Genomic DNA, 23,955 nt, shown 5'->3' with positions numbered 1-23,955 from the left:
GTTGTTCATTGGAAACTTGTTTTTATCATACCTCAGTCTTACTTGTTACTTTGGATAGCTTGGATCTATGAGCCTGGTGTGTTTTAGCATAATCCATTAAAACAGTGGAAATCTTTCATTTACTTAAATTGAATGGTGAAACACATATTACAGCCTCAGATATTTTTTCCTTTATTGCAAAATTGAGATGAAATGCAGTGCTTGTGAGATGTTTCAGATTGACTGTGCTGGAGACTGAAGAGTTGCGATTTATCCTGCGTAAGTCAGGTTTTGGCAAGTTCTGTTGCAAAGAGAACCCCTGTTCAAAGATAGTTCAGATTCCATTACCTTCCATACCTTCTGGAAAGCAGGAGGCTAATTTAGTTCCAGTTCTGATGGTGATTCAGAAGATCTGTGTTTGTAATTTAAATCAGCATTATAAAGTTGACTGGATATATGCCCTTCTCTTACCACAGAAAAATGCTTCACATTTCAAAATAAAAAAATAAAAAAAGATTTTAAATTTTAGTATTTTGTGTCTCTGGTGTTCAAGTTTAGTGTTTGTTATTGTGCTGAATCTTCATAGCCTGTCCTTCTCTTTGCTTGTTTCCTAGTACCAAACATGCCCCAGCAGAGGCCAGACCAGCATCACCCTCAGGGCACCCCAACCATGATCCACCCCGCCACTGCAGCAGGGCCGCCTATCGTGGCTCCCAACCCAGCATACTCTGCACAGTATGTGACCTACAGCCCTCAGCAGTTTGCCAACCAACCCCTTGTGCAGCAAGTACCACACTATCAGTCACAGGTAACATGTTTTTATTGATTATTTTGTAGTTGAGTTAGTGTCATTTACTACATTGTTACAACCAGGCGGATCACAAAATCTGTGGGTATTTTTTTAATATGTTGTATGCTAACGTGAAGGATTGATCTTTTTGAGATTTTGGGGTCTTAAGTAAAGAGCAAAGGAGGGATTTTGATTTTAGCCACAGACTACCCATGTGACATCTGTACTGGACAAAAATATCTGGCTCCTCTTTCCTTTTGGATTTCCTCTTACCAAATCTCTTGTATATTGCCATCTAACAAGAGGGGGTACCATTTAAAACATAAGAATAAAGCAGGGTCTGATGGTCTGTTTGTCTTATGTACACATTGTTAGCACACTTGAGTGCAGATTAGATGTGGAGAGAAAACTTCCAAGCAGCAGAATTTTTTTATTACTTACTGCGTGAGAGAGCAGCTAGAAATCGAGCAACTTTATTGGCAGATTAAACAAACACCTATGAATATTTTAAATTATTATATTTATGGCCCATTTTGAAATCAGCGGTGTCAATGATGAGTTGATCAGAACTGCTGCTTAACAAAACTAAACGTCTTTTTCCCTCCAGCCTCCACATGTCTACAGCCCTGTGATGCAGAGCAATGGCAGGATGATGGCTCCTCCAACCCATGGGCAGCCTGGCCTGGTCTCCTCCTCAACAACACAGTACGGTGCTGCAGAACAAACTCACACTATGTATGGTAAGGGTACCTTTTCATTTACATGTAAACCATACCATACTTATTGGGTTAAAGGAATAATAAACTTGAGACTTTTTTATTTTTAATTTTTATATTCTGCCTTTTTGTTTTGCAGTGTCCCAGGGTCCTATCCCCCAGCAGTACACTCACCCCAATGCCACCCTACACCACCATCCCCAGCACCCACAGCCCTCTGCCACCCCGACTGGGCAGCAGCAAGGACAGCATGCAGGCAGCCACCCCGCACCCAGCCCCGTCCAGGTAAGGCTTTACTCCTTTTTAAAGCAGTGGACTCCTTTTTTTAAAAAAGTTTCTACATATTTAAGAAAGCTATTTATTACCTTCGAACAATGGAGGAATGTAGTAAACCCAACCCCATGTAGAATTAAACATGTTTTTGGGATTCAGCAGCTTGGAAATATATATAAATGCATCCCATTGGCCTAATTGCTTTGATACATTCATTGTTTAATGAAGGGTTTTACAGTACATAAAAGGTTTGTGTCTGTTGTATAGAGTTTATGATTTCTTCTATAGGCTTGCTCTCAAGCCCCTTAAACCTGTTCTTAATTTAATGTTGACCATTGTTCATGTCCTGTTTAGTGTATTTAAATGTCATTTTGAATTATTGCCTGTTCTTGGATTACCCAATGGTCATTTTTCTCTGCTGTTTTATTATTTGCAAGTTAAGCATGTGTTTGGACTGAACTTTCTCGTAGAGTTTTGTAACACTGAAGAAGTTTATGTATTTGTTAAAACAGCATGCCCAGCACCAGGCGGCTCAGGCTCTTCATTTGGGGAACCCACAGCAGCAGCCCATCTACTCCACGTTGACCCCCACCCCTCCCTCCATGACGCCTGGCCCCAACCCGCAGTCTCCACAGACCAGCTTCCCCTCGGCTCAGCAGGCAGTCTACATTCACCCCCAGCAAGTACAGCATGGATACAACCCCTCGCACATGGCACATGTACCTCAGGTGAGGAAACAGTACCAGTCCTGCCGGCTTGATGGGTCTCTCATGTCAGAGAGTTCAGCACACCTCTTCCCAGAAAAAGGGTACAATAAGACCCCCCTGGAAAAATGAGAGTTGTGCGTTAACTGCTTTCCAGTTTAGCTGGTGAGAAGGGTGTTCATAGAATCAACATTTTTATTGCATGTATTTATATAATGCCTTTTCCCAGCTAAAAGCTAATTGAAAGAGGTCATATGTAATTTGTAACACCACCATTTTGTAATGTCCCCCATAATGCATGGTAAGGGTCTAATTCTGGTTAACATGCTGTAAATGTATTTGAATGTTTATAACAGGATATCCTGTATTTTTACAAATTAAACAACATTTCTGCGCATGTGTTAAAGCTGGTCCTCCTTGCAGTTGTGGATCACAAAAGATTTATGGTAGACCTAAAAGATGTTTATTTTTTATTCCACATATGTTGCTTCTCTTAAAGCTGTTCTGCCTCCTATATATTTATTTTTTTAGTAAGTAATATTGCTATGTGCTTAAAGCTTTACAGGCCATTAAAATTCTTATTTGCAAGAAAACTATAAAATATTCACTCCAATTTTCTTTCCTGTGTATGCACAATTACCACCAAACGTCATGGTGTGAAACATGCTTGTAAACGCCTAATGTCGTGTATTTTAATGTTTTTAGGCCCATGTGCAGTCTGGAATGGTACCCCCTCACCATGCCACCCCAACACACCCACCTATGATGCTGATGGCAACTCAGCCTCCTGGTGGCCCACAGCCTCCCATTCCTCAGAATGCACTGCCTCCCATTCCAGTCTCCTCAACCACACACTTCTCTTACATGGCACACCCCACAGGTAAGGGCACTGTCTGGCACGCTTCCTTTATAGAGCTTCCCAACTCTGGCCCTTCTGGACATCTGACATCAAAGGTTTTTGTTTCAACCAGGACTTGAATAACTCTTAAATCTGCACTGCTTTTCAGTGCACATAAAACTGCACTCAAGTCTATATTGGTCTGCGATAACTATCCTGTTACCTTGTCAGACAATAATACCAGGTTGGAAGAACTAAAACTGGACTGTTAGCAGTCTGTGAGGGTAGGAATGTGAAACGCTGTAAGAGCAAGTGAACATACGTTCTACATGTTGAGGATCCAATTCAGGTGCTTCCTTATTTTTTTTATGAAATTCGGAAAGGAACTAATGAAGGTTGTGTTATTTATCATATAAGGAGGACTGTCAAGAGATTAAATGTTTTCTTTGTTTCCATCTGATCTGTCTGCACATGTTATTTAAATGTGTTAGATAATATCATACTGTGAACACAGAAGCTTAACCTCCATTAAAATGCTTAAAAGATCAAGCTGAGACTGGTTAAGAGACTGAATTGTAATACCCTTAATTGACTTATGGGAGGGTGTTAGAAGTATATTTCGGGTTGAGATTTGGAAAACAATTTGAGTTTGTTTGCTTATTTATTTTTTTAATCAAATGTCACCATTTTTAACCGCTTGCAACTTTAATGTACTCTACGTGTGTACTGTAGTACTGCATTTCTGTAGCTTATTTAATTTACCACTTTAAAGTAGGGTATTGATTTTCTATAATTATAGCCATACAGAACATTTGTGCCAAATGTAAAGCAACATTTGAGTACCCCTTCCATTTATAAACGTATTAATAAGGTATTTAATTGGTGGGGTGGTTTATGTATTTATAAATTTTATTCTCAATAAAGCTGCCCTTTGCTTATCCTGTTATTGTTGGATTTGAGTGAAGGGTTAAAGGAAATATTAAATATATCCATTTCATAAGACAAGATGTAAGAAAGGGAGTGAGTGAAGTATATAGTAAAGGTCGTATGCTGTTTTGAACAGACACAAAGGAAGATACTGCCCTGATGTTTCAGACTGTACATTTTTATATCTATCCATTATCTATTTCCTAATGCACTGTGTTTAATATGTAGCTGTGATAATTGCAGGCTACCGTCAGTTATGTCAGGTCAGTAGAAGATGAGATGGCCTATTAACCCTATCCTACCTATTGATGACTTGGCCACCCCACCAGGTACAGTAACTGCTGATATTTCTAAAAGGGAAGTGCTGTCTTGTTGCAGCAGGTTCTAAGCGGGAAAAGATTAACTTGTTTGTTACAAAGGCTGTAGATTGTTCACAGATATTAAAGGGTTAAGTGTTTATTTTAGATGCTGCATAGTCTTAAATTCAGAGTAAGAATGGGGGATTTAAAAGTGGGTAAGATAGTGACTCTTTTGAAATTAGTTTATTAAAGATCGTACATTCAAATGATTTCCTTTCTCTCGTTACCCAGTGCAAGCCCACCATCAGCAGCAGTTGTAGGAGAACCTCAAGGCTGGAGAAATCGACTCCCTCCCCTCCCCACCCAACCTGCTTCTACCGATCTGAAGAAAGACGGCTGCATTTTCTCATCATGCTAAACTTTTGCTTTCTTGTAAACTAATTAGGAATGCTAACCGGTCGACTTGCAGTGGACAGATTCTGGACTGACTAAAGAGTTTTAATAACTTAACAAACCCCCTCCCTCCCAGTTAGTGTATTGTATTCAATCAATTCTTGCAAATGCCTCCCACCTAACCCAGTTCAGCTTGCTAATAAGTGGAACTTTATTTCCCCTGACCCTTGCAAGTTATAAAACTCTTCAGCTAGTGAAAGATTTAACAAGATTGTCAAGACTTGGAGACCCTTCTCATTCTAACCAAACTTGAAATAAATTAAAAAAAAAAAAAAAAATCTTGTAACAAAATCTGGTTGGCAAAAACAGTTCGATTTATTTATGAATCATGATTGCTGAGGTGACCCATCGTCACCCGACAGTTATGTAACTTTTAAGTTAAAGAACTTTTTCTTTGTAGATAATATAAATAAATAAAAAAACTTAAAAAAAAACTTAAAAATAAAAAAAAGTTTTAAAACTGACAAAACATCTTCAGTCTCTTGATTTTTCTAAAAAAAAGGTGTCTTGCCTTTGCTTACAAGTTTAGCGACGAGGTAAGTAAATGATGACTGTATACAGTACATTGGGGTGCAATGCATAGTTTTATCACTACAGTTTTTAGTAAGTAATACAATAAATGGGTATTTACTTGGCTTGCTTTTAATAGGTTGAGATTCAGTTGTACTTTCTAGATTAAAACAGATCAAACTGGTTTGCTCTACAGATGGTCTGAACATCTTTGAGTGCAAGAACATAAAACACTCACTTTTTCAGTAAACAATAAGGTCAAACAGTCATACATGTTGACCCACATTAGGATTATTAATATTGATGTGTGTGAAATGCAATCAGACACTTTTAGTTATGAACAGATTATAATACTGACATTAGCATGTATTAATATTTAATTCCACTATAAAACAACATAATGGCAACATTTTGAAATAAGTTACAGTACAATGTTAAATTCAAATGTGAAATGCTTTGAGAAAGATAGGTGAAGTTTTTGTATGATTTTTCCAGCAGAAGCATGTTGCTTGGTCAGCATTGTGAAGTAGTTGGCTATTTTTGACAACTGCTCCTACAGTACATATAAGCAAATGTGGTTACTCTGACAGTAATAGGTCTAGTAGTATTTTGATATCTACCACTATGACATTTTTTGGCAAAGGTTGCTGTTTCATACTGTGGTCCATTGGTAAGTAGAAACGTACATTTCTTGAGTTTATTTTGTTTAGCTGATTGATCAATGGCATTAAGCATCTCTTCAGTTTATGCATTATTCAGTTGAAGGATGTTTGGTACTCAACAACCAGATGATGGCGGTAACGAGTTAGGTTGCATTTGTAAAGGCTTTTCATGATGTCCTATCTGTTTTCAGAAGGATCTTGGCCATTGGATTTTAGTCAGCTTTGCCCAAGATTTAAGGTGTACATATTCATGAAGTAGAAATGAAAGCAGTTGGGGTTCATTTAAATGACAATTGCATTCCTCCTGGTTTTATCCATAACTATTTATCCTGCAATAGTACTGAAATTAAATTAAATGCTGAATTCAATGACAGAATTCTAGTTTTATTTTAGTAGTTCCAGATCCATACAGAGCACCATTACTGTAATTGTGCAATATGAGGTGTTTTAGTTTAGTGTACTACCTGGAGAAGCCAATGGAGCAACAATTACCCAAGTGACATTTTCAAAAGCATTCCTATTTTATCCCTACTTTTTGAATGTTATTTTAATGGAAAGGATTTCAGAATAAAAACATACAAGGCAACTTATAATGCTTGTCATAAACCTGTTTTTATTAGCTATGTAAAAATAAGTAAAAATGTACAGTTTTATATATATATATATATATATATATATATAGTGCCTTGCAAAAGTATTCAGACCCCAGACCAATTCTCTCATATTACTGAATTACAAATGGTACACTGAAATTTCGTTCTGTTTGATATTTTATTTTAAAACACTGAAACTCAAAATCAATTATTGTAAGGTGACATTGGTTTTATGTTGGGAAATATTTTTAAGAAAAATAAAAAACTGAAATATCTTTCTTGGATAAGTAGTCAACCCCTGTGCTGTGGAAGCTCCCAGTTTACACCGATGAAAGAAATTGCCTAACGAGGACACAATTACCTTACCATTGGCCTCCACCTGTGAACCATTAAAGTTGCTGTCACATTTTCTGGAACTGTTGAAGGATCATTGGTCAGGCTGTGAATCTGAAGGAAAATGAAGACCAAAGAGCATTCTACAGAAGTTAGAGATAAAGTAATACAAATGCATAGATTGGGGAAAGGGTACAAAATAATATCCAAGTGTTTGGATATCCCAGTGAGGACAGTTAGATCAATAAATCAGGAAGTGGAAGCTGCATCACACCACCCAGGCACTGCCAAGAAAAGGCTGTCCCTCAAAACTCAGCGCTCAAACAAGAAGGATACTTGTGAGAGAAGCCACAGAGAGGCCAACAATCGCTTTGAAGGAGCTAGAGTTCAGTGGCTGGGAGTGGAGTAATGGTGCACCAGTCAACCATATCAAGAGCTCTGCATAACACTGGCCTGTATGGGAGGGTGGCAAGAAAGAAGCCGTTACTCAAAAAGTACCATCTGAAAGCACGTCTGGAGTTTGCCAGAAAGCATGAGAGTGACCCAGCTGCGATGTGGGAAAAGGTTTTGAGGTCAGATGAGACCAAGATAGAGCTTTTTGGCCAAAACTCAAAGCGCTATGTGTGGCGCAAACCTAACACTGGTGGTGGCAGCATCATGCTGTGGGGATGCTTCTCAACAGCAGGGACTGGGCCTCTTGTTAAAATTGAAGGAAGAATGGATGGAGCAAAATACAGAAATACTGCAAGAGAACCTGCTTCAGTCCGCTAAAAAACTGAAGCTTGGGAGGAAATTCACCTTTCAGCAGGACAATGATCCCAAGCACAAGGCCAAAGCAACATTGGAGTGGCTCAAGAACAAGAAGGTGAATGTCCTACAGTGGCCCAGTCAAAGTCCTGATCTCAATCCCATTGAGAATCTGTGAGGCTCTATTTGAAAATTGCTGTCCACAAGCGTCGTCCAACCAACCTGAACAACCTGGAGCAAATCTGCCAAGAAGAATGGGCCAAAATCACTCCAACACTGTGCAAAGCTGGTACATACTTACCCCAAAAGACTTAAAGCTGTTATTGCAGCGAAAGGTGGCTCTACCAAATATTAATGTGTGGGGGTTAAATACTTATGCAAGCAAGATATTTCAGTTTTTTTATTTTTCTTAAAAATATTTCCCAACATAAAACCAGTGTCTCCTTTCAATAATTGATTTTGAGTTTCAGTGTTTTAAAATAAAATATCAAACAGAACGAAATGTCAATGTACCATTTGTAATTCAGTAATATGAGAGAATTGGTCAGGGGTCTGAATACTTTTGCAAGGCACTGTATGTATAATTAGAACTGTGAAATGCATGGGCAGTGGAAATAGTTGCATTTACTGCTCATCTTTGCAGCAGGGTTTCTATTGCAGAAAGGTGGGCTACTTGGGGATAGGGTAGGAGCTACCTAACCTTAGATGTTCCTGAATAATAAAAATGAGTTTACATTTTACATAATGTACAGTGCTTGTAAATAATACATGTAAAATATTTAATGTCTTGGTTAAAACAAATATACATTCTATAGTATACATTATAGATATAGGCAACATTTAAAATGTTTACATTTTGTGCATTGTTTCTGTTAAATACAGTAGAGTGTAAGAGTTTCAAATGTCTAGTACTACAGGAAAATCAGGACTAGTTTGCCTTTGTCTGATTAGATGTGTCAATATATTATCTGTTGTAGCTGGAATAACTGGGTATAGATAAATACATTTATATATTAGTATAATTAACAAAGGTCTTACTGTAGTAGAACACTGTGTATGAGGCAGTATTTTTTAAATTCTTTTCATATATACCGAGAACGCCCCCCTTTCTTTTTCTTTTTTCTTCGATGTAATATTTCTGTGTTGGGAATTGCACCCACGTCAGGTTTCACTTCTCTTACTGCATCTTGCTGTGCTGAAACTCTATTTATTTAAGGTTATTATTTTGCATCTTACTTAGGTGCTATATAAATAAAAAATATATATTTGTATATTATTAGAATGTTATTTTACAGAGCTAAAATACAGACCAAGAGGCAGTGGGAGAACAGTATTACCTTCAACACAAAGTTCCACTATACTGATGTTGCTGTTGCACAACAGCTGTGCTTGGAAATATTCTCCCCTGGTATGCATACAATGTGGATAAATTACAAAAACATAAATACTGTCTAATTTACAGAAATGCAACCAATACAAAAGAGAAGCTCAAGTTAGACATCGCTTTTGATAAAGTGGTTTTCCTCTGAGATGAGATGAAATAAATATGGTGCTGCAGTTTTTTTGTTTGTTTGTTTTTTAGAAGAAACCCTGCTACAGAGAAGAGGAGGCTTCATTTTATACAGCTTGACATGAAAGTACAAAAAACGGATTGCTTACCATCTGAAAGCCATCTGGAAAAAGGAAGCAAGCTACAGTTACTGCCGTGCAGTAATACTGTCATTTTAAATCAAATCTGAGGTATTAATTGTTATGAAAAAAAGAAAATAAACCACCTGCGTTCTAGCAGACTTGTGTCTGAACTTCTATCTGTAAAAATATTCTTAACCCATTTATTTAAATTTTGGTGCTTTATTTGCACTGGGAAATCACTTGCCAAATCATGTTAGTGTTACTGCATTAATGTACAATATGTAAGGGCTAACAAAGATTACAAAATCAACTTTCAAAAAGCAAAAGTTAAGTAGAAGGTTGTTTTTGTTTTCTGTGCTTTATTTTGCAGAAGTTTGTAATGTACTGTGCAAAACTCCTGGAAAACAAAAGCAAACCTGACAAACATTTTTACAAACGCTAAAGCTTAATTAAAATCATTATTTAATGCTTTTTAGCCTGGGGCCTGCTGTGCTACAGTATGGGAGTGAAAAGATGTATATTACTTGCAGAGAACTGTTGTATCTCAAAGGAGACAGTGCTTTCTGCTGATTCTGGGTGCTTTGTAAATGTTAGTCTTGACAAGTGTTTCCAGCACTGATTTGGTAGGATTGCTGTTATTTGTTGTCTCAAAACATCCTACACCTTACAGGCAGTTTTGTTAGCAGTTACCATTTAGTTCAGACACAAGCCAAAAGCTGTGATTTTTAAGGCAGGCTTGTACACTCTAAATTAGGAACTAACAATATAAGTTTTTGAAAAGAACAGGGCCCTTTAACAGGAGGAAGGAATCTGCATGTGAGACAATGATTTTAACCTGAGAAGGACCAGGTTCTGCCTATAAGGTTTCAAGCAAACTTTACTCCCAAATCCAGTAGCGACACATGCCCAAATTAAAAAAAAAATTAAAAAAATACATTCAGTGAAGCTCTTCTCCCTGAAGAGTTGTAATGGTTGGCGAGACACGCTCTGCCTCCTCCTAGTTCACATGTCCGCTTGTGTCTCGAGATCCATGTCCCGTTAAAGGAACATGTAATTATTGTCAATGGCTCGCTTGCGCCCCCCTGAGGGTGGGTCTAGTTGGTAGTCAGAGCCATGTTGCTGCAGCTGGTGGGGCTGCACCCCAATGGAGTCACTGTGGCGGAGTGCCCCAGGAAGGTCTTCTCGTGGGGTCACTAGGTGGAAGATCTGCTCAGGCTCTGAGTGCTGGTGGAGGCTGTCCAGGGTGTGCACTCGTGGGCAGTTGGCTGCGCTGATATGGGCCAGGTTAGGCTCCGAGCTCCAGCGATGGCGAGAGAAGGGTGCCAGGACTGCGGTGGTGGAAGTGTTTGGACCTGCAAACAAACAACAAACTCCAGTTACAGCAAGTTAGGACGTTGTAAAAAAAAAAAAAAAAAAAAAGATTGTTACAGTAGGCAACAGGATCATCAATGATCAATGCTGTAGTTCTGGAACTGTATTTAAGGAAAAACACGTAGTACTCGCTTTGCTTCATTGCTATGATTTTTAAGAATCTGCACTTCAGAACCAGTAGAAAAAGTGCCTCCAGATGGAACCGGGATCAATAGAACTTTCTCAGACACATGTCTAAAGTGTGGTCTTGGTACTGTTTTTAGATTTTCTTTCCTGTGCTTCCGAACAAGCCCTTATCAGTAATGTACACCCTTAACATTATTAACTGCAACCCAATGTTTTGGATTTACATTTTTAAAAAAAATTTTTTTATTGAAACTAGAAAAGCACTTCTGGTGGGAGGTAAAGGTTATGGACATATTCTGAACTGACAAGTATATGAATGAATATTAAATATTACAGGGGCCAGGGAATGCATAACTGATAATAAGCTTGACAAAAAGCAGCAAATCTCAGAACAAAGTAAGTAATCAGAGCGGGTCATATTTGGGATATTGGAGCCACAACATTGTCAACAAAGGAAATGAAATCTGTCAAGAAGCCAAACTGATGATGTTTCAGTACTGCATATTAAAGGGGGTATATCTATAAGAATGAAAAACCCCACAAACCAGTTGTTGGAAAATGCTAACTAAGAGACCTTTGTTTGGGGAAAAACAAACATACAAAAACAATTACTGGAACATCTGAGTTTTACAGAAACTGTGACAGGTGAATGTTAAGGTTAGTTAAATATTTCCCCTGAAAGCAACACAGGGAGCAATGATGCATGCATGGCTGGTATTTTGTTTGATTCCTTTGTTTATCTTTTCAGAATGAATATTACAGTGTGTAAACAGTATATACGGCACAGTATAGTTAATAAACTTTTTACTTTTTGTTTTGTTTGTTTTTTGGAGGGGGGGGGGTGGTGTTGGCAGTTTTAAAATTTGGAAAGAGAACTAGAAAATGTGATTCAGATCTTGGGTGATTTTCTTTGCGGGCTTTTGTGTTTGTGTATGTATTTGTGGAACATCACTGGGTGGCAGGAAGTGTGTGTGTGTGTGCAGTAGAGAGCAGGTGACTCTGCTTTGGGTTTCTTGCTTCCTCTTTTCAGTTCAGTCAGCATGGTCTTAACAAGAACTTGCTATAACCACCGGCCGCAAGAAATGAGCTGTCCCTCGTTACCTGTCAAAATGAGGCTGGGCCCTTCTCTCACTCAACAGCGAAGTGGCTGCTTCTCAACTTCACAAATAGAACTTTCAAATTACTGTTTGGTATGAAAGAGGGTCTCCCACTATAGGTCTGTGAACGCTGATCAATTGAACATCATTTACTGTACCACAGGAGAAAAGCAGCACTTATATATGGTATTTATGTTCAGTCATCTCTCTCTCGCTCTAAACTGTGCAGTAACACCCACTGCACACCCAGGCTGTGCTAGGTGGCTCTAGTGCCCCTTCCTGGCTCTGACTGGCTGGCCCTGTCCTGGGGAGGTCAGGAGTTCGAATCCCAATGCTTCCTGTTATCCAGGACTGGGGAATTCTGCTGGAATAAGAGACTGGTGGAGTGGGGTAGGCGGAGGTTATGCATATTAACCACCAAGCATGTGCAACCAGGTTGGCAGGGACTGAGAGTATTCCCAATGGTAAGCAGGGCTTTATATCAAGCTGCTCCCTTGGAGGGAGTTTACTGTATAGTACAGTGTGTCTGAAAAACTAAAGGCTTTGTAGCATGGGAGTAATCCATTTTCATTCCTTTCTGTTTAAACAGCTTTGCTACCATGAAAAGCATATGAATATTCTTCTACCAACATGTACCCTTTCCTAGCACATCATAGGACAGTGGAGTATTGTGCCTGAACCCAATTTGGGGAGCAAATATGAGATGTGCAACTGCCCTGAAAGGATCTGAAGTTGTCTTTTGTGGGTCGTTCTGTTAAGTCATGAGGCTGGCAGCTCAGAGCCTAGGTGTTGGTGGTCTGTGAGGATTCGGGTTATCACTGCAGCCGGACTCCATGTGATACATGCACATCGGTACTGCAGAGAGCAGGGCTTTGATAAACAACCACCTTGAGGGTCAGGGGTTTCCCAGCCATTCAAACCACAACGGACTATGTCTGGAAAACGAGCCTTCAAGTCCGAGCTGGGATTCAGCTTTCTTGTAACTGGAAGCCGGGACAGTGTCTCCCACGCGTTGTCAGAACACAACCAAATATAGCAAAGAGGAAGAGAGGAAGAGAGAGAGAGAGAGAGAGAGCAGGGGGAGCAGCTCTGGCAGCAGGGCCTGGGCTGGGGGTTGGGCAGATGGGATCCACATGGGGAGTGGTTCAGGGTAGATTCTTCAAGTTTTCCATTACTGAACGGATCTGATGAACCATGAAACAGACAGAGGAAAATAGTTCTCGTAGAGAGAGATCTTTGCAAACATCTCAAATGAAAACCAAAAAACCACTGAGCTAATACATTTTCCAACTTCAACCCTATACCATGTCAGAAACTATTGTATCAAAAAATGAAACTAGACCGCGAATGATTTTTGGCAGTTTGGAGTTGTGAATTAATATTTGCTTTTATGTCTGCTGTATCTTTTCATCTGCCGTTTCGTATTTACATGTATTTTCTTTTAATATTTTTAAATATAACTGGGAGAATACTTATATATATTTTTTGTACAGTATATGGTCATTATAGAATTATTGAAGCGTAAGTGTTTCTGCTCCCAGATTGAATGTATGATGTGATTGTCTTGAGTGATGTTATTGTTATAGATGTGAAATTATTGCTGCCTGTTTCTGGTCATCTTGCCAGGACACTCTTGTAAAAGAGGCCTCTGTCTTCATGGGTTTTTTCCTGGTTAAAGAATTAATATATAAATAAATATGTACATTCCACAATAAAATGTCAAACTTTACTATCAAGCCTTTTGAAATAACAGTATCTTATACAGACATATAAACATACATGATACCAGCTTAGAATTACACATTACTTTAAAGTGTATCAGGTATTCCTTTCTGCGACATGTGAAGTACTTTTAATTTCTAATTGTTAAAAGATTTTTTTTTGGCAGAATCACAGTAAAAGTTTACTTGTAATTTCAGTTTTCACAGAAAGGCTTTGAAAAGTTGAAATATATATTGGAAGAAAAATACGAGCACAGTTGTATACAGCCTTCTTATCACCCAGATCAACCCAGAATCAAAATGATGTTTGCATTGAATGAGCATCTTTAGGGTTAAAACCACTGGTGTAAAAGGTCACTTATTTGCCAAGAACAGAACCGTACAGCAAAAGAAAAAAAAAAAAACCCCAAAAAAAAAACCCCTTTCTTAGAAATTAACAAAATATTTCCTGTTTAATGACTTCTGTGGCTTTAGCTACCAAACAGATGTGAGACTGTGTGAAGTATTGTCATGTGTAGAGCGTGGAGCCTCATGCAGCAAAAATAGGCAATTAATGCAATGTTGTTGTTTTTTTTTTTCTTAATGCTTACACCCCTCTTATTCTAAGAATTAAGGCGAGTGCTATTTTAAAATATATAGTAGATAGCCATTGTGCAGACGTTCTCCATACAAGAATGCCTTGTCAGTTCAGTGGAAATATGTACACTGTGAAACATCTCTGTGCAAGTGTAGGGCATCAGCCGAGTAGAACAGATGGAGGAGTGTGGTCTAGCAGGCCAGCAGCCCAACAGAGTCCAACACTACAAGGCCAAATAACGTTCCAGTATCTCCATGTGTCACACTGGTACTATATTTAGATAACAGAAATGTCATTTGGAGTAGAGTACTGTACTGTGCACAACAGAACACAGCAAATGTATTTAAGTAACCCTGAACAGTCCAGCAGTGTGAATATTTTGATCATCTATGATCAAACTGGGATGAATGTAGGTGTCTTCAGATGATTCACTATCCTGCCTGTACTTTTCCAAGGTAGACCATTCATTACCCAATCGTTTCTAAATATTGTTTGTCTTAGTTTGTGCATTAAAAACGGGTACTTCTGCAAAATAAAACAAATATTACAAATAAAATAGGCAAATGGCTTCCAATCTGTTTCATTAGCTTAACCAGTAACAAGCCAGAGCAAAAGTAGGTCACCCACCACAAGCTGTTCAGAATTCTGAGAAATGCAAGAATTTGTGGTAAAGAACGTGTCTATAAAGTTTGATTGTTTTGATGATTTACTTTACGTAAAAAAATAAGTACGACGTGAACAGATACACAAGCTTCAATAAACGAGGCGAGTAAAGCGAGATAAAGCCTTCCTTTATCCTGATCTTTTGTGACCTAGATTAGGGTTGCACGGGTGTAACTATACCTTTCTATACTGATCAGATAGCCCTACGGGATGGGAAGTAAGCTGCTGAATAGGACAATAAGCAGTATCGTAAATCTATGCGATGCCAAAAACCCAGAGAATAAAAACACGCCCCATTCTAACATGCAAGCTGAGCTGCCCTCAGCCTTCCCACCTAATAACACAGGCGGGGCAAATCCACTTACTATGTTAGGCCATCCTCACGTGTTCATAGTACCTACTGATGCATGCTTTACCTTTCTTAAACAAAATACAACAAATAATAAACATTCATTTCAGGTTTCGCAGGCCCCAAGATCAGTTCTAACTGTGGTGTATGAAACCGAAGCCCTCTCAATGTGTTTTTCATTTTGTAACATTAACCTGATTTCTATTTCTCCTTTAAAAAAAAAAACAAAACAAAAAAACATGAGTTAATTATAAAGAATGTAGGAAACGTTTTTTTTGTTTTATGTTATCTGGCATGTTAATTGTTATGTTGACAAAACTGTATAAACGTTCTTGTAATGGAGAATGAATGGTCTGGCAGAGGCTTAACGAGATGCAGCAGGACAGACACAGCTGGGGACGGGTACCTTGAGAACAGGCGCTGGCCACCACGTAGCTGGACAGTCTGACGTCGCAGGCTGCTCCGCTCTCCAGCGGGATGGGGGACAGCCGGAAGTGATTGAGCATGTCAATGACACGGGGGAACCGAAGGTGCTGGACTCGACACTGCCCTCTGTCTGTCAGCGAGAGACGCAAGTGCTGCAACAAACAGGAGGAACGTTAGGAAGTGAAAAGTACCACAATGGGTTGTCAGCAGTTACAGAGAGGGTTAAGTATTGGCTTCTCACTGTCCTAAACTGGTTTTTGGTATAACATTTTTTTGCAGAGGTATTAGTACACTACTAATGTAATAAATGTGTCTGAAATGAGTCAGAATTGGTCAGGGGTTACAATGAGAATGGGGACTTTGACATTGAAAGCAGAACTGTGTAGATATCCGAGTTATCTGTCAATAAACAACAATAGGGAACAAAGTCTTCAACACACTGATTCACCTACATGTTGCATTCATTGAGCGGCTGGGTAAGAGAAACCAAAAGTGCCATAATCAGTCACACATTTCCAAAGCATTGTGTTGGACTGGCACCCACAGTGGGAGAGTTTCCCAGCAATGTGACTCATTGGTACGGGAAAACCATTGCTAGATATTGTATTTAATGTTTATTATGCACAGCACAGCGCCAAATCAAATAAAATACAAAACTCAAAAGAATTCCATAAGCATCGGTTGCTAGCTAATAAACGCTACTGAATTTTGTTGTGCTACTGTGGTTTTAAGATAAACAAGCGAGAAAAAAGCAATCCAGCAATCTGCCACGTTCTGTGTGCGCTACACTGAAGAAGGAAGGATTCAGAAAAGTGAATCTGAAGCGCATCGTTACCTTGGCGTTGCCCTGGAAGTTGAAGGTGACAACGTGGTCTCCGCGGCGCGTCTCACTCTGACGCACCAAGAACACTCCGTGGCCCTGGAGACCTGCCATCTGCACCAGCTGGGCTGCCTTCACGCGCGAGATGGGCCCGTGGAACCAGGGGTACGAGGAGAGGAAGTGATCTGTTTTGTTGAAGATCTGCTCTGCTGGGGAAAAGTGAGTGGCTCCTTGGAAAAAGACAAACAAACAATTTGCTTCAATGTATTTTCAGATGGATGCAAGATTTCTTCAAGAAGCTAAAGCTGAAAACATCATCAATGAGAGTTTCCTCGAAAACAAAAACAAACCATTTTTGCTTTTTGCAAACAAATCACTTTTTTTAAATATGTTTCGCTTACCTAACTAAAGCGGTTAGAAAATCTCCTTTTATAATCGATGCTACTGCTATAAAATGTGCTCCGAGTGGCAAGCAGGTTTCAATGGAGCGTGCCCCAGCCTCACCAATAGATTAATTGGTGTATTCAGTCATTCAACTACATGTCACACGCTGCTACATCATGTTATAATGAAAAAAGACTTTTGAGGTTTATTAGAGTTCAGTGCTCCACTTAGAGGTGTAGCTTGCAGTGCATTTTCTCAGAATTCAGAAACATTTTGACAAAACTGATGTGAAAGCAGCAGAAAGATTGAAAGCTGGGTTTCTAAGATAAGTAACTGTTTCCCGTCAACAGCAGTAATCCTTGGTCAAGCCTGAACTTGTACACGCATTTCCACCTGGCAAGGCTGTGCACGGAACGAAAGCAAAAGGTACAAAGACTTGCGAATTCAAACAGGACCGGTATGTGGGTCTGTTTAGGTTTCAGATAACAAGGAGCATGGTAATTCCCTTGTGGAGGGTGTTTAACCCCTTACTGCATAAAGCACTCAAAAAAAAGGACGCTTCACTCTAGCCACCTGCTGTCATTGTTTTACACTTAATACAGTGTTGTGTTTCTGTTTTGATAATGGAATACCAACACCCCTCTAAAAATGAGCCAGTCTGTTTCCAGGACAACTCCCTCCACTTATTTTGCAAATAAATTATGTTCATAAGTTTACAAAGGGAATATTTTGATATTTAGAAAAAGTCATGCAGTAACCCAAGTCCTTACCTATTTGTCATGCATTGCATCGTGTGTGTGTGGGATTGTTTAAGCTCACATGTTACAAAAGTGAGCTGTACCCTTAACATATACACAAACAAAAAGGAAGTGTTCGAACACTCCTTATCACCTCCCCCTAACACCCCAGGTGAAGCTCACACAAATGATTTGTTCACGTAACAATAAGGCGGACTCATTTAAATCTGCTGTCCATCAAGTAAAAGACGTTATTTTTAAAAGAGACTGCTAGCAAATTCAGAGAACTGAAAATAGTGAAATGTTTCACTCTGAAACATCAAACCACACTGATTAACCACTTACAGTTCAGACAGTCTCTCTCTCTCTCTGAAGAGGAACTGGAGGGTGTTACTGGACATTGCAGAGCAACAATAAAGAGAAATGCAAGCAACAGGAAACCGTGCTGGCACATTAACAAAAAGCATGTGTCTTCTTTCTCATTCATTCATTCATTCAATAAACACCACAACCTGATTACATACAGGATTTCTGTATCAGGTGTGCACAGCCGTGGCACTGCAAAAACTGTCATCTCAAACTGTTTTTTTTCCCCCAGAATAAGCCAGGCTTCAGTGCTGTTTGTGTGAAGAAAATGCTAAATTCCTGTACTGAGCTACAGGAATGGAAATAAGACTCCTATTGCATGGCAGTTTCACCCATTCCAGGTTTTACTACAAGCTTGATTAGCCACTGTGTACAGGTAAAAAGCTTATTAAACTCCTAGTAAAACCAGGAATGGATCTGTGCTACGCAATGGCAGTGTTATTTCTTTGGTCCGTGTCCAGGGCTCACCTTGGTTAATGGAGTCCGAGCTGCCTCTCCCGCTACCAGGAGGAAACGAATCTGCCTGAGATGTAGTGAGCAGCTCCACGTCGGCTCCTTCCAGCCTGCTGCAACAACACCAACAAAACCATTTACTACATGCCTTGCATGTAAAACATGTTAAACAACACCTTTTCACTAATGCCTGTGCATAGAGTCATCTAAGTGTGCAAGCTGTTCCAAAGAAAGAAATGATAAAATCACACAATAAATGCACTACTCTGTTCAGAATCACTCATGTGCAGTCATACACTCCCATAGATGTGTGTGTGTGTGTGTGGCACGTGCACTGACACCTATTAAGTGTACAATAGGAGGAGGTAGGCTGTGTGGTCCAGTGCTTAAAGAAACGGGCATGTAACCAGGAGGTCCCCGGTTCAAATCCCACCTCAACCACTGACTCATTGTGTGACCCTGAGCAAGTCACTTAACCTCCTTGTGCTCCGTCTTTTGGGTGAGACGTAATTGTAAGTGACCCTGCAGCTGATGCAGTTCACATACCCTAGTCTCTGTAAGTCGCCTTGAATAAAAGCGTCTGCTAAATAAACAAATAATAATAATAATAACAATAGATTTACTGTCCCAGACTCCACAGGCATGGAAAATGAGATGCCTGCATCTCAGTAGATTAATCCTAAATAAATAACTTTTAATAATAATAATAACCATACTGTAAACTAAATACTGTACTCATTTTATAAAACTTTAAAATCACCACTTAACCTCTAAGCATTATTTATCCAGTTGTTTGCCTTTGTGTCTGCCCAGAACCGAGCAACAAAACTAAAAAAATATGGGGAAGGAGAGACAGCGTCAAAGAGAGAGAGAGGGAGAGAGAAAGCAAGAGAGCCTGCTCAGGAAGCATGTCTGTAATTCATGGAAATGTGAACAGTCATTGCGAGGAAGCTCCTGGCAGAGCCAAGCTGTGTAAATCACGCTGTGATTAATTGCGGACACTGTTCTCAGTGTTCCAATAACAGGAAGAGCTTCTCAGTGAGGCTTTCTCGAGGTCTTGAAATGCAGCTCCCCCTCCTCCCCCATAAACCGACACACTCCCCCGGGCTGCAGACAGCATTGCCACCGGGTAGAGCAGGGATGCACACGACTCCCTCTGCAGCAGCAGTTGTTTAAGCCAGTCCAGGCTTTATTATTGGCTGAAGTAGACGGAGCAAACACATCATCTGCTGTATGTCACAGGTTCTTAACTTAGATCCCAGAGCAAAACCCAGGAGATGCCTGAAATATCTAATGCAACTGCGTCTACCACACTCCCAAACCATTAACACAGCACATCAACCAACACGATCTGTGCTCCGGACACCATGCTAGGTGCTATCTGCCTATGAATTAGTCAATATTTTTCATTGCTAACACATAAGACCGCATCCTGCTATTTGCAATATTACAATGACGTTTGCACAAAAGGAAAAATGTTGTTAACGTTTTAAGAATGCCATATTTTTTTAATGCCTAATATACTTTGTAATGCAATACAGTTTGTAGTGCAAATCCATTTATTTTGGTCTGAACACGGCATACCAACACACCAAATATATGACGTGGGAAAATCTTTTCCGATTCCTGCATTCATGCGCCCTACGTATCAAAAATGAGATCGTGTTTACAGTCCGATCGGTGCACATTCACCAAAGGCAGTCTTCCCCTCCCCTCCTTGTCATTACATCACACTATGAGACAAACAGGCATGGCCTTGCAAATACAGTTACAGCTCTGGAAACAATGGTGTTTCTGTAGCAATGACGACATTTTACATGAAACGCTTGGTGCACAGGACCTGCCCCTACTGTTGAGACAATTCCAGGTGGACTTGTCCTCATGAGGACCTACAAGTGACCGGGGGAGGTTTCTGTCTTCTCGCCCTACTGGCAATGCAAGTCTCAGCTGCAGCGTACTTGGACTGGATGCTGATGACATTCTGCTTCCAGACCACAGTGCGCTGCGATACAGTGACGACTTCCAGCAGAACACTCCTCTGCTGTACGAGAGGGAGCAGGGAGCAGGAAGCAGGAAGCAGATGTTCCAGGGAGCCATGGTGGCTGAACTCAATCACACTGACTACTAATGCAATGAATACAGAAGCCAGTCCACTACTTCAGGTGACTCACGTCACTGAGACAAACGGTGGTGATGGAACTGGTCGCTTTGGTTATTTTAACTCTGGGAAAAGGTTCTGAGACACTGAGATGATAAGTCAGTGTGTGTTACAGTCAACAATGTCTCTGATGTCCGGGACAGCTGTCTTCCCCGCACAGGCGAGCCACAATCCCAGGCCAAGCGGACAGCCGAGGGATTTCACAAAAACCTCTCTGCACAGTACTATCCTGCCACAACTCAAGCCCGGCTACACATCTGCTAAAGTGAAGACGTGAAGGGGGCCCACAGATTACACCTCCATATGTTTCCTTTCCCAATGCAATGCAGTGGTCTGCTGCTAGAGCTCCATTTCCTTTATTATAGTTTTTTTTTTAAATGTATGTTAGACTATTTAGCCGTTGTCAACTGATTCACTCGATTTAAACACATGGTGTCCCTTTGATAACTGTAAAAATAGCTATGCTGTGGTTGTTGTATTAAACAGCCACAGAGGATGACTTCTGTATGCTGTGGGCGGGACTGTCTAGTATTAGAATGGACCGGCTGATTGCTGCTGACTCCATTATGTACAGAACAAAACTGAGGTGCAAGTTCTGTTCCTTTTTGCAGCTTTGAAACCGCTGTGAGTCACTTGCTTTCATACCCTGTTTTAAGGAACCACTGCTTTGGTTCCTGTTGTAAACATTTCAGGGATCTCAAACATTTTGATGACGTCAATCTGCAAGGTTTTGACAGTGGTTTCAAGGGCATTGCAAACATGTATTTCCTGTTTCAAGGGAACACGCTGGAGGTACTGGAAACAGCTCGCTCCAGAGGTACAGGGGTGCACTGATCTGCCGTGTCACTGGAAGGTCTGCAGGCATGTTCAAACTCCAGTGCTGCTCTGGCAGGAACTCCGATACGAGCCTGGTGTCAGCTGGGATCTGCAGCAATGCAGGGCTGTTCAGTCCTTGCTGCCAGGTTGCTATGGGATCTTTTTATATCCCTGTGCTATTTGTTTGGAGTGTCAAGTCACTGCTGTACATTGGTGTGTCTTTAAATATTCTAGGGTTGTTCCCTGACCATCACCAGCAGATGACGTAGGTCTACAGTGCTGCTATTTCTACATGTTTCACACTGATGTGTTCTGGTATGTTTCCAAATAGAAGTGTTTTTAGCTGTGGCAACTTACCCTGCGTTGATGCAATGCTTAATTTCTGTAGTCCAGGAACTCAGCTGCTGGTCGTTACCAGTCTCAAATATAACACTGCCTGGGAAGTGATTAACCTGGAAACCAGAAAGGGGAAAAAACAGAGAGATAGAGAAAAAGTGAGTGAGTGAGTGAACACTTTCATCAGCACTTTACAGAACAGGAACAAGAAATCCAGTCTCCATGGCCCGTTTCACAGCCTAGTTATTTCTGTAATGCATCACTGTGTGGAAATGCTGCCTGTCTTCTGTAAACCCCTTTATATCCGTGGCTTGAGATGCCATAATGTTAGCAATAAGGAACAAGCAGAACAACAGGGTTAGAAATAAGACTCCCATTGCACAGCAGTTTGACAACATGTCACTGTAGGGACAGTCAGAAATAGGCCGTAATATAAAATGTATCCATGTACAAACATTTAAAAAAATTAAATTTAAATTTTAGGGTCACTAAATGCATTTTAAATAGTTTACGGAGAGCAGAAGGTTAGTGAATCTGTACTTGTTTGAAAAATAGAAATAGAACATCAAACTAGCGAGAGAGTTTCTGGCAGAAAGAGGCACTCTTTCATGTGGCAAAGCTTTCTCTGTGCCGCTGCCTTTGATCAAGGCCTCTCCGACGAGGAGTAAAAATCAGTATCGCCGAACAATGATACAAAACTGTTAAAAACACATTTAAAACACGTTTCAGTGCAATATGGAGGATTGTAAAGTAACTTGCAGCATTACGACACTGAGATTCAGTCGCTGTGGCCGATATTAAAGTTATGCATGGGTTTTCAGAACACTGGGCTTCAGTTCACCGTGTGTGGTACTGGAATTAAAGAGCCCCGCTTAGTCTACTGTAGGGCTGTCGACACCGAACTTTAAAAGACTCATGTGGATAGGTCATCTTCACTGTATTGTTGTACCTTAAGAGTGATATTACAAGGCTTGTCTAATCATCCTCTGCTAAAGAACTGTAGGGACCTGCACCAAACAGCAGGTCAAATCCAGAGAAGCATTTACTCCAGTGAACTTTTCTTAGAATCAGAATGGATGAATGAAGGCGCTCTTCGATTAACGTTCTTCAGAGGAGGACATGTGGCAACGTTGACGTGGTCAGCAAATGATAACATCTGTGGGCACCAGGTGGTAGCCAATCTAGTGCAAAAATGAAGCGTGGATTCAGATGAATTTGTGATACATCTTGCAGCTTGATGATAAAGAACATCCAGGTTTAGGGGAAGACCTTGCAGCGGTTTGATACGTCATACATGACATCTGCATTATCAGGCTAACATCAAGACTTATTGACGGCTGTCCTTCGTCAGCTCTCTGCAACACACCAAACCTACTGTATCACTGCATGTGATCCTGCTCGTGGATATTTTTTTTTCTCTTTTTCATCTTAATTTCATAATGTCCAATTATGTTCCTTCACCGCAGCAAATTCTGTACAACAGCTCAAGAGAGCTGAAGGTCAGTGGGCGGCCTTGAACCCATGACCAAGCCAATTGCCTATTTAGAGCCCAGGCCTCCTACAGCAAATGTCCATGAGCGACCAGCCTCTAGAGGACAAAGGCCAGCCCTGCAGGTGTCTGCACCTGGTCACTGTAAAAACAGTCCCTGCTGGTCATGCCTTCCTAACCCGTGGGATCATCACAGCCAATGCAACACTCCCTGTGGAGGAAATCCAATTGTCTTTTATGCATGTGGCACAGCAACTGACTGTTCATTGTAAATTACTGAAGCAGTAAAAGCATTTACCATTTTAATCCCATCTGCTTTGGTTAATGTCTGTACATGGTATTTTTTCTTTTGTTATACATACAGTACCTAAATAAGAACATGAACAGAATGAGGAAATGGGCATGATGACTAATGCAGCACTGCAGACCCCGATGGGAGTGTGGCTTTAATGATTTCCATGGAATGTGTAGAATCATATCCTGGGTGTCCCATGCCTTTACCAGGGGAAGCAGCGAGTTAGGACTGTACATCAAAGACTCCCCGCCATCTGGAAGAGCAGTCTGCTCCAGATGTTACACTCCTGCGAAACCTCCACTCAGCAGAGCACTA

The 23,955-nt window shown here is 40.3% G+C and overlaps 2 protein-coding genes across 22 annotated transcripts in view; one reads left to right on the top strand and one right to left on the bottom strand.

The window, feature by feature from the left end:
• The window catches only part of LOC117428205 (ataxin-2-like), a 28,745-nt gene extending 23,306 nt beyond the window's left edge, over positions 1 to 5,439 (top strand). For 8 of the 18 annotated variants that reach the window (XR_004660638.2, XR_004660645.2, XR_004660642.2 and 5 more), the window contains 7 exons: positions 594 to 787; positions 1,377 to 1,509; positions 1,625 to 1,770; positions 2,250 to 2,486; positions 3,168 to 3,342; positions 4,456 to 4,556; positions 4,818 to 5,439. Coding sequence is in view for 6 of the 18 variants with exons in the window: in XM_034901905.2 (XP_034757796.1) it covers positions 594 to 787; positions 1,377 to 1,509; positions 1,625 to 1,770; positions 2,250 to 2,486; positions 3,168 to 3,342; positions 4,818 to 4,846 (914 nt within the window). In the remaining 12 variants the exon portion in view is untranslated. The remainder of the gene's footprint in view (positions 1 to 593; positions 788 to 1,376; positions 1,510 to 1,624; positions 1,771 to 2,249; positions 2,487 to 3,167; positions 3,343 to 4,455; positions 4,557 to 4,817) is intronic. The other 10 variants (XM_034901908.2, XM_034901906.2, XM_034901911.2 and 7 more) reach the window with 4 other exon arrangements.
• A 4,216-nt stretch (positions 5,440 to 9,655) lies between these two features.
• The window catches only part of LOC117428246 (SH2B adapter protein 3-like), a 66,187-nt gene continuing 51,887 nt past the window's right edge, over positions 9,656 to 23,955 (bottom strand). For 3 of the 4 annotated variants that reach the window (XM_034047118.3, XM_034047116.3, XM_034047119.3), the window contains 5 exons: positions 21,878 to 21,972; positions 18,562 to 18,659; positions 16,622 to 16,836; positions 15,767 to 15,938; positions 9,656 to 10,808 (listed from right to left, as the gene is read on the bottom strand). In XM_034047118.3, coding sequence (XP_033903009.3) covers positions 10,495 to 10,808; positions 15,767 to 15,938; positions 16,622 to 16,836; positions 18,562 to 18,659; positions 21,878 to 21,972 — 894 coding nt within the window. In that variant the 3' untranslated portion in view covers positions 9,656 to 10,494. The remainder of the gene's footprint in view (positions 10,809 to 15,766; positions 15,939 to 16,621; positions 16,837 to 18,561; positions 18,660 to 21,877; positions 21,973 to 23,955) is intronic. The other variant, XM_034047121.3, reaches the window with a different exon arrangement.

The sequence above is a fragment of the Acipenser ruthenus genome, chromosome 21 (assembly GCF_902713425.1).
Source record: "Acipenser ruthenus chromosome 21, fAciRut3.2 maternal haplotype, whole genome shotgun sequence".
NCBI classification, from domain to species: Eukaryota; Metazoa; Chordata; class Actinopteri; order Acipenseriformes; family Acipenseridae; genus Acipenser; species Acipenser ruthenus.
The sequence above is the reverse complement of the archived record's forward strand: the minus strand, read 5'-3'. Positions and strand labels throughout refer to the sequence as shown.